Raw genomic sequence first — 9,414 nt, 5'->3', positions numbered from 1 at the left:
CTGACTGAGCCACCCAGGGCTCCCAGCCTACCTTTTATTTTTGTTTAAAAATTTTTTAAAAAGATATTTATTTTTTCATGAGAGACACAGAGAGGCTGAGACACAGGCAGAGGGAGAATCAGACTGCCTGCAGGGAGCTTGATGTGGGACTCAGTCCCAGGACTCCATCTTGGGACTCTGGGATCACGCCCTGAGCCGAAGGCAGATGCTCAACCACTGATCCACCCAGGCGTCACCCCAGCCTACCTTTTATATCTCATCTTTCCCAATTCAGCTCATACCTTGTGCTACCTCTTACATTCCTGCCTTTATAGAAACATCTAGCTCTTATATTCCTGCCTTTATACTTGCTATTCCCTCTATCTGGAGTACCCTTTAGCATTCTGTAACAAATGCCCCATAAAAATATGAGGCATTATACCTCCACCTATTGGACCCTACTCATCTGTTAGGAAAGCTGTTTTCATTGCAAATTATGAAAACGCCAACTAAAACTACTCAAACCATAAAGACATTGGTTCATGGAAAAGTCCAGAGGTGGGTCAAGCTTCAGGTATGATTTTATCAGGTCCCTGGCTCATTTTTTTCTACAGTGTTTTCTTAGTCCTGCCCTCCTCCATGTGGTGGCTTTTATTCTCTTTATTTCTTTGGCTGGCTTTCCCTTGTGATGGCCGTGAGGGGCAATTTTATGTGTCAACTTGACTAGGCTAAGGCATGCCCAAATACGTGGTAAAACATTTCTGGGTGTGTCTGTGGTGGTGTTTCTGGAAGAGATTAGCATTTGAATTGGTACACTAACATCACCCTCACTAGTGCAGGTGGGTGTCAGCTAATTTGCTGAACAGAATAGAAGAAAAAGGCAAATATGCTCTTTGCTTGAAATGAGACATCCATCTTCTCTTGCCCAGGACATTGGACATCATTGCTCTTGGTTCTTGAGCATTTGGACTTGGACTGAATTATACCACTGGCTTTGTTGGTTCTCTTGCTTGCAGGCGGCAGATGATGGGACTTCTTGGCTTCTATAACCACGTGAGCAGACTTCACCCTAAGTGTGAAGCTGATGCAGGGCTCAATCTCATGACCCCAAGATCATCTCCCTTCATGCTCTAATCTTTAGGGACTCTCCTGGACAACACAGTTTTCCTAACACTTCTCTGTTTAATTCATAGTCATTCATTCAACAAATATTTGTTCTAGGGACTGAGGAATGAACAGACAAAATTCTGTCTTTGTGAAGATCACAAAGATGTAGTAGAAAGTGTGGACAGGGCAGCCCAGGTGACTCAGCAGTTTGGTGCTGCCTTCGGCCCGGGGCCTGATCCTGAGGACCTGGGATGGAGTCCCACGTCGAGCTCCCTACATGGAGCCTGCTTCTCCCTCTGCCTGTGTCTCTGCCTCTCTCTCTCTCTGTTGGTCTCTCATGAATAAATAAATAATCTTTAAAAAAAAAAAAGTGGGGACAGGAGAGAGAAAACAAACATATTTTAGGTGGTAATAAGTACTATGGAGAAAAATCCAGCTGGAAAGGATACAGAGAAGTAGGGTGTTGCTGTTTTATTTTAAATTTTTATTATTATTTTAAAATTTTATTTATTTATTTATTTGAGAGAGTGAGAGAGCACGAATGAGCAGAGGGGAGGGAGCAGCAGACTCCCTGCTGAGCAGGGAGCCCCATGTGGGGCTGGATCCCAGGATTCCAGGATCATGACTTGAGCCGGAGGCAGACACTTAACTGAGCCACCTAGGTGCTCTTATTTTATTTTTTAAAAGATTTATTTATTTTGGGGAGAGTAAGTGAGCAAGCAGGGGGAGGGGCAGAGAGAGAGAGCATCTCAAGTAGACTCTCCCCTGAATGTGGAGCCCGATATGGGGCAGGATCTCATGATCCTGATATCATGACCTAAGCTGAAACCAACTGAGGTTGGTTTGAACTGAAGCTCAGGGCAGCCCGGTTGGCTCAGCGGTTTAGCGTCACCTTTAGCCCAGGCCCTGATCCTGGGGACCCAGAATCAAGTCCCAAGGTAGGCTCCCTGCATGGAGCCTGCTTCTTCCTCTGCCTGTGTCTCTGACTCTCTCTCTCTGTCTCTCACGAATAAATAAATTCTTTTAAAAAAATTTTAAAAATGAACTGAAGCTCAACCAACTGAATCACCCTGGTGCCTCAGCATGTTGCTATTTTTCTTTTTTAAAGATTTGCATTTATTTGAGAGAGAGGGAGAGCCAATGAGAGAGAATATGAGCTGGGGGAGGGGCAGAGGGAAAAAGTAGGCACCTGGCAGAGCAGGGAGCCTGACGCAGGGCTGGATCTTAGGACCAGATAGGAGTATGCCAGACATTGCGCAGGGTCTAGTAACAGTGATGTACTAAACCAAAGATTCTTAGTCTTATGGAACTTACCTTCTACTGGGGAAACAGACAAAATCACAGACCAATAAGTGATAAGACTAAGAAATACCACGAAGGAAATGAACAAGAGGCCAACCTAGAAAACATCTTTAGGTGAGGTGTTCAGGAAAAGCCTCTCTGAGGAGGTGATAGTTAAGTAGAGACTTGAGGCATAAGAGGGAACTAGAGTTAGAAGAGGTAGGGGAAGAACGTTCCTGGCCTTGGTCTCAGTGTCACTATTTCTCTAATTTTTTTTTTTTAAGATTTTATTTGGGGATCCCTGGGTGGCTCCGCGGTTTGGCGCCTGCCTTTGGCCCAGGGGGAGTCCCGGGATAGAGTCCCGCTCCGGACTCCCAGCACGGAGCTTGCTTCCCCCTCTGCCTGTGTCTCTGCCTCTCTCTGTGTCTATTATGAATAAATAAATCTTAAAAAAATTTTATTTATTCATGAGATACACAAAGAGAGGCAGAGACAGAAGCAGAGGGAGAAGCTGGCTCAATGCAGGGAGCCCGATGCAGGACTCAAACCCTGGGACTGCGGGATCATGCCCTGAGTGAGCCCAAGGCAGATGCTCAACCGCTGAGGTACCCAGGCGTCCCACTATTTCTCTAATTTGATTTCTCTTCCTTTGGGGCGCCTGGGTGGCTCAGTTGATTAAGCGTCTGCCTTGGCTCAGGTCATGATCCTGGGGTCCTGGAATCCAGCCCCGCATCCAGCTCTCTGCTGGACAGGGAACCTGCTTCTCTCTATCCTCCTTGCTCACGCTCTCTTGCTATCTGTCTCTCCCTCTCTCCAAATAAATAAAATCTAAAAAAAAAAAAAAAAAAAAGAAAAGAAAAACAGAAAAATGATCTCTCTTCCTTTGAAGGGAGACACGGAGGTCATCAAACAACCCAAGCGGAGCTGTATTTGTTGGTCTCGCAGCGCCAGGATTCCAGTCAAACTCTGCCCTGTTTAGCAGTCCCGGCTTAGGCAGGTTCTGGGGGTGGCAATGTGAAAATACAATCATGAAATCCCAGGTCGGCTTCATGGAAAACTGGACAGTTCTCAGCCTTCAAGGAAGTCTATAGCTGAGGACTGAAAGGCAGTGGTCTCCGTGGGCTCTCGAAGACCCCCTCCGGCTGTTCCGTGGACGCTGGAACATGGCTTTGGGTGAGTTTCCGACAGGAGAAATATTCAGTAGAGAGGACCACCACCCAGATCGGGTTATAAAACATTTCCCGCATCCCAGCAGGGTAAAGGTACTTGAATTTAACCTCCTTTGTAGGTCGGAGGGGCACCTCCTCCCCAAACCCAAGCCAACCGCGGCCTCTCCGCCCGGTCCTAGCCTAGGCTGCAACGAGCTCGGCTCGCCCAGTCCACGTACCTGCTTCCCTGAAAATGAAAGGACCCGGAGCTCCTTCCCACCGCGTCCCTCACGCACTCCTCGGGGGCCGCCCCCCGCCAACGTGTTTGGGGCCCGCCTCCAGGCCCCGCCCCCCGCCAGCTCCAGCCGCCCGACTGGACCCCGCCTTTGGGTCCCGCCTCCTTCGGCTCTTTTCCACCCCCCGCCCCCACCCCGTGGCCGCCTTTGGGCCCCCTCCTCCCTCCCTGTCCGGCTTCCGGGCCCGCCTCCTTCTGCCCCGCTTCAGTTTTTTCCTCCTTTCTGGTTCTCTCTTCGGCCCCGTCTTCGGCCTCCTCCCGTAAGGGCTCCGCTTCCCGCAGCCTCGCCTCGGCCTCCCTCCAGCCTCGGACTCCTCCTACGGGCGCGGCCTCCCTCAAGCCCCACCCACAGCCCCTCCCGTCAAGCCCAGCTCCGGCGGCAGGCTCCGCGCGGCCTGCACGGTCTTCCACGCCTGCCCTCCGCGTCTCTGCTCTCGGGCGTCGCCACCCTCCCAGCCCTGCCCCGCCTTCGGCTCGCTCATTGGTGGCGGAGAGCCTCTCTCTTTTCCCGCCTTTAGCCCCGCCTTCCAGGCGCCCCCGCCAGCCCCTCCTCCCCGTCAGGCCCCGCCCCGGTCCCGCCTTCCTCTTCTCCCCGCCGAAGCTCTGGACTTTTCCAAAGCGAGGCTGAGGGGGTAGGGGGAGCCCAAGCGCTCGGGAAGCCGGGCTAAGTCGGGGTGGGGCTGCGGGCTCCCAGCGCTTGTGTCACCGTGTGCTTCTCTGGAGACAAAAGCGGTGCCGTAGAGGGAGGGCCCGGGGCCAGGGCCGGAACGGCGGGCGGGGCCGAGCTGAGGAAAGCCGTTTGGGGCCCCCCCGCCCCCGCGCACTTCAGTGGTGGCGGCCGAGGGAAGGACTCGCGGCTGCGGGGCTCGCGCCGCTGTCAGTGCGGCGGGGCGCGCGAGCGGCGCGGGCGCGGGCGCGGGGCGGCGCAGCCGAGAGCAGCTGAGGGGGCGGCGGCGGCGGCGGCGGCGGCGGGGGCGACTCCCGCGCGTGTGTGCTCGGCTCCTCACGCCGCGGCCGGGGCCGCCTTCCTCCTCCTCCTCCTCCTCCTCCTCCTCCTCTCCCTCCCTTCCGCCCCCGAGTGCGGCGGCACCGCCTCCTTCCGCGCCGCGCGGCTTCCTCCAGACCTCTCGGCGCGGGTGAGTGGGGGCCACGGGCGTCTCCTTAGGGGTGCGGGGGAGTGTTCCTTGTTCCTTTTCGGCTATTCACCTCTTGGCGCGGGTTGCTGCCTATTTTTAGAAACTCTTTTTTCGGCCATTCTGGGCGTCCTGGGAGCCAGAGTAACTCCCGGCCCCCTCCTCCCGCACCTCCCCCCAAACCCCGTGTCGCTGGCCCGGCCCATCCGCGCCTGCCCCCGGCCGCTTCCTCCCCGCGGGCCGGGCCTGGGCCAGGAGTTGGCGGGGTGGGCCCGCGCCCGCTCGGAAGTTGGAGTCTTTGTGCTCGCGCCCCGCCCCGCCCGGCGAGGGGAGGAGGGAGAGGAGCGGAGGCCGCGCCGGGAGGCCTGGGCGGGCCGGGCCCGGGCTCTGGCCCCGGCCGGGGCTCCTTCCGGCTCTCCCTCCGAGGCTGGGTCTTGCCGGCTCCCCAAGGCACACAGAACTGGCCTTGCCTCGCTCCCCACGGGCCTGAGCGCCGCCTCGGCCCCCACCGCCAACGTTGCTGGGCTCGTTGCACACCTTGGGGCTCGGAGAGGAGCAGCCACGGGCCCTCGAGCTGGTGCGGTGTTCCGCACTTCACGCAGTTCCCAGTGCGGCCGAGCTTCAGTCGGCCCCTCCGTAAGATGGGGGAAAGAAAGTCGCCTCGCAGGATGTTTGTGGATTTCGGGAACTAATATGGGAGAGAAGTGTCTAATACCAACAGGTAACATTTAATGGACTTGGTCAGGAACTTCGACGGCCTTCTGGGGTCATCCCCTTTTACAAAAGCAGAAATCAAGGTGCAAAGAGGAAAAATAGTTCACAATAGCCACAGAAGTATAAAGCCGTGGTATTAGTACCTGTTATTTATTTCTTAGTGTGAACTTGTGTAGGGTCTTAGTGCAGAGGATTTTGAGTTCACCTTGGGTCACTCCTTTTTTCCCCTGACTCCCAAGCTAGTGTCTAGATGAAAGGATACGAGAGGTCCCAGCGAAGGGAAATTCGTATGAATTACTGATCTCTGGGCTTTTGGCTCAAGGAAGGCTTAAGTCATTTTAACTGAGGTTCTTCCTTTATTTTATTTATGGCGTATCCCTTCCCCCCTAACTTTGTGTGTTCTCTATAGGGTTTATTTTATTTTTAATGATTCTATTTATGAGAGACACAGAATCAGAGACATAGGCAGAGGGAGAAGCAGGCTCCATGCAGGGAGCCCAACGTGGGACTCGATCCCAGGTTACCAGGATCTCGCCCTGGGCTGAAGGCAGGCGCTAAACCGCTGAGCCACTGGGGCTGCCCTCCATAGGGTTTAGATTTACAGCTCCTAGTTGGGGGGGGGGGGGGGGGGGGGGGAGGAGAAGCCGGAAGTGACTCAAGTTAATTGCTTCAACTCCCTACCTTCAAATAGGGTTTTATTTTTTCTATTTTCAAATAAGACCGAGAGGGCTAAAAGTGAATGAGCTAATACTAATTTTGGCAAGTTTTTAGTTTTCCAGTGTGTTTGATCCCTGTTGTAGGCAGTGTCTAAAAATCAGAGTTCCTAGGCCACACCTTGAAGGAGTCTCTCTCCAGGTGTTTGCATTAGTTCTTTGGAGTCTGGAGGTCTGTTGTGCTGCTCTCTTTCCAAAATTCTGAATTTAGGTATTGCGGTATGTGGGACCTGGAAGGGGTCTTATTATCTGGTCTAACTTTATCTGCCTTGTCCCCTTACCCAGTTAACACTGGAAGAAAGTTGTCCACATTCGCAGACTGCTTTGGTGACAGAATCAGAACTAGAATTCCCAGTCTTCTGCTTTGCAGTCCAGTAATAGTTTTATTTCTACCATCCCTTGCCACTTTGAAGGAGTACTAAATTATTTATTCAGGCCTTAAGAGACCAGAGACCAGGAATCCTGAGTAAATGGAAATCTCGAGAAACTTGGTTAGTTCCAGCCATTCTGTGTCTTAGGTTTAGCATTAAAAGGAGGGCAGGTTTTGTGCACAGGTGTACCAGTTCTCATTAGTATTTACTGTTATCGTATGGCTTATATTACTCTTTTAAAATCGTCTGATTTCTAATCCAGTTCTGTGAGGGAGTTCTTAGACTTTGGTTTACATCTTCTTTTTACAGCTGTAATTGAGAATTGAGGCACAGAAAGGTTGGGGCACTTGCATTACTTAGGTCACCAGATTAAGAAGTGAGGACAGCACACCTTTCATGGGTAGAGGATTTGATGTGGCATCATTAACTGAGCCACTCATTGTGGCTCTGTGAACCTTTTTGCTTTTCTGTAAATTCACAAGGTTGTGCGGAGACTGTGAGAAACGGCTGTGAAAGTCTATTGCAGTGGTAGAAATAATAGCCTTTTTTTTTTAGCTTTTTTTTTTTTTTTTTTTTAGATTTTATTTATTTATTTGAGAGTGCCAGAGAGAGCACCAGCAAAGGGGAGGGGGCAGAGGCAGAAGCAGACTCCCCACTAAGCAGGGAGCCAGATGCGGGGCTTGATCCTAGGACCCTGGGATCATGACCTCAGTTGAAGGCAGACCCTTAACCAACTGAGTCATATTATGGTGCCCCATAATAGCTAACGTTTATTAAGTACTTACCAGGTACCAATTCTTGGAGTAAGGACTTTCTATGGGATACCTGATTTATTTCTCAGAGCCAATTCATTGAGTATGAATTGGGTATTATCTCTGCTTTACAGAGGAAGAAACAGGCTTAGATAGGTTATATGACTTGCTCAGGATCATGCTATTGATAATTGCAGACAATATATTTTTATTTATTTGACAATATAATTTTAAAGCTGGGGTGTTGTTTTTTTTCCCCTTTTTCTGGGTAAAATGTGCATGAGGTAAAATTTGCCATTTTAACCACTTTTAAATGGACAGTTCTCTGGCATTAAGTACATTCACGCTCTTGTGCAACCATAACCACTCACTATCCTTGTTTAGAACTTTTTCATTTTCCCCAGCTGAAACTCTCTACCCATTAAACACTTAACTCCCTAGTCCCCTCTCCCTGTAGCCTCTGACAACAACCATTCTATTTTCTGTTTCTGAATTTAACTACTTTAGGTACCTCATATAAATGGAATTATACATTTTTTTTGTTCTTCAGTGACTGGCAAAGCTGGCACTTTTAGTGCTTCCCTTGACCTCAGGATGCTATGTAAATGCAAAATGATTATTCCTTATCTGCACTGGGGTGTGGCATGCCGCCCCAGAGCAGAAACAGAGGACTGTTTGTACCTCTGGTTAAGCTCTTTTCCCCCCTTTGCCTCTACTCTGTGGATTGAAGTTCCTTATTACAGCAGCCTTTGTTGGAGATCTGTGCTTGCCCCTCTTGTATCTTCCAAAGAGACCTCCTACCCTTGAAATAGAACCCAGAGGACTCTCCACCCTTCTTTGCACCTGCCTTTCCGACTATTCAGGATTTGCGCGTATCGGGCTGCAGTGATCAAGAATAGCAGTGCTATGACAGCAGCTCGGATCAGAACTACTCACAGGATGATTAAATGGATTACCTTTATGAAATGTGCTCTCTCTACCCTCCTCTTTCCATAAAGTCACACAAGAGGGATTAGCTATGGGTTCCTAGAGGGTGTTTATGGGTACTCATTGCTTGCAGGTGGTTAAAATGGAGTTAAATGTATTTAGCCTTTTTTTTTTTTTTTAAGATTTTATTTATTCATTCATGAGAGAGACACAGAGCGGCAGAGACAGACACAAGCAGGCTCCATGCAGGGAAACCCCAATATGGAGCTCAATCCCAGGACTTGAGATGATGACCTGAGCTGAAGGCAGATGCTTACCTGACTGAGCCACCTAGGCACCCTAGAAAATGGTATCTTTTTTTTTTTTTTTTTTTAAGATTATTCATGAGAGAGAGAGAGGCAGAGACACAGGCAGAGGGAGAAGCAGGCTCCATGCAAGGAGCCTGATGTGGGACTCCATTCCGGGACTCCAGGATCACGCCCTGGCCGAAGGCAGGTGCTAAACTGCTGAGCCACCCAGAGATCCACTGCACTTAGCCTTTCAAAACTCCCTTAGGTTTGACTGTTTGTTTCTGTATATTTGGGAGGTGGTGGAATGTATTGTTAATGAAGGGTTGTTGGAATTTTGTCCTGAAAACCAACAAGGAGTGGAGGTGGGAGGCGTTCCAGAGATGGGTAATTGGGCAGCAAACAGATCTGAGCATGTTGGGTTTTCCTTAAAGATCTGATGGCCCTACATTGCCTGTGTATTAAGTCCAAACCCCTGAGTGTGATAATGAGGTCCGAATGTGTTGAATTGTTTGTTTGGACAGGATCTTGTAGTTGAGGGGTTTTAAGGTCTTGCCCACCAGCCAGCCATCTGGCCAACATTTGAATTGGCTACTTATTGAGATTCGATTTCATTGGACACTTCATTATTAGAAAGTTTTCCATTTACAGAAAAATTATTAGGTATCTGCCATGCACAGCCTTAAGCTTGGTGATTTGAGTCTATA

The 9,414-nt window shown here is 50.4% G+C and overlaps 2 protein-coding genes across 4 annotated transcripts in view; both read left to right on the top strand.

Annotated features, from left to right (window-relative positions):
- The first annotated feature begins 3,530 nt into the window (after window positions 1-3,530).
- The window catches only part of LOC140595258 (uncharacterized), a 44,132-nt gene continuing 38,248 nt past the window's right edge, over window positions 3,531-9,414 (top strand). Inside the window, exons 1-4 of the mRNA XM_072735151.1 lie at window positions 3,531-3,540; window positions 4,076-4,442; window positions 4,541-4,799; window positions 4,890-5,664. Of these exons, the coding sequence (XP_072591252.1) occupies window positions 3,531-3,540; window positions 4,076-4,442; window positions 4,541-4,799; window positions 4,890-5,664 (1,411 nt within the window). The remainder of the gene's footprint in view (window positions 3,541-4,075; window positions 4,443-4,540; window positions 4,800-4,889; window positions 5,665-9,414) is intronic.
- The window catches only part of RALY (RALY heterogeneous nuclear ribonucleoprotein), an 85,057-nt gene continuing 80,134 nt past the window's right edge, over window positions 4,492-9,414 (top strand). The window contains exon 1 of one of the 3 annotated variants that reach the window (XM_072736088.1): window positions 4,492-4,946. The gene's annotated coding sequence lies outside the window, so the exon portion shown is untranslated. The remainder of the gene's footprint in view (window positions 4,947-9,414) is intronic. The other 2 variants (XM_072736089.1, XM_026009873.2) reach the window with 2 other exon arrangements.

The sequence above is a fragment of the Vulpes vulpes genome, chromosome 14 (genome assembly GCF_048418805.1).
Source record: "Vulpes vulpes isolate BD-2025 chromosome 14, VulVul3, whole genome shotgun sequence".
NCBI lineage: Eukaryota > Metazoa > Chordata > Mammalia > Carnivora > Canidae > Vulpes > Vulpes vulpes.
Note: the sequence above shows the minus strand (reverse complement) of the source record. Positions and strands in the feature narration are given on the sequence as shown.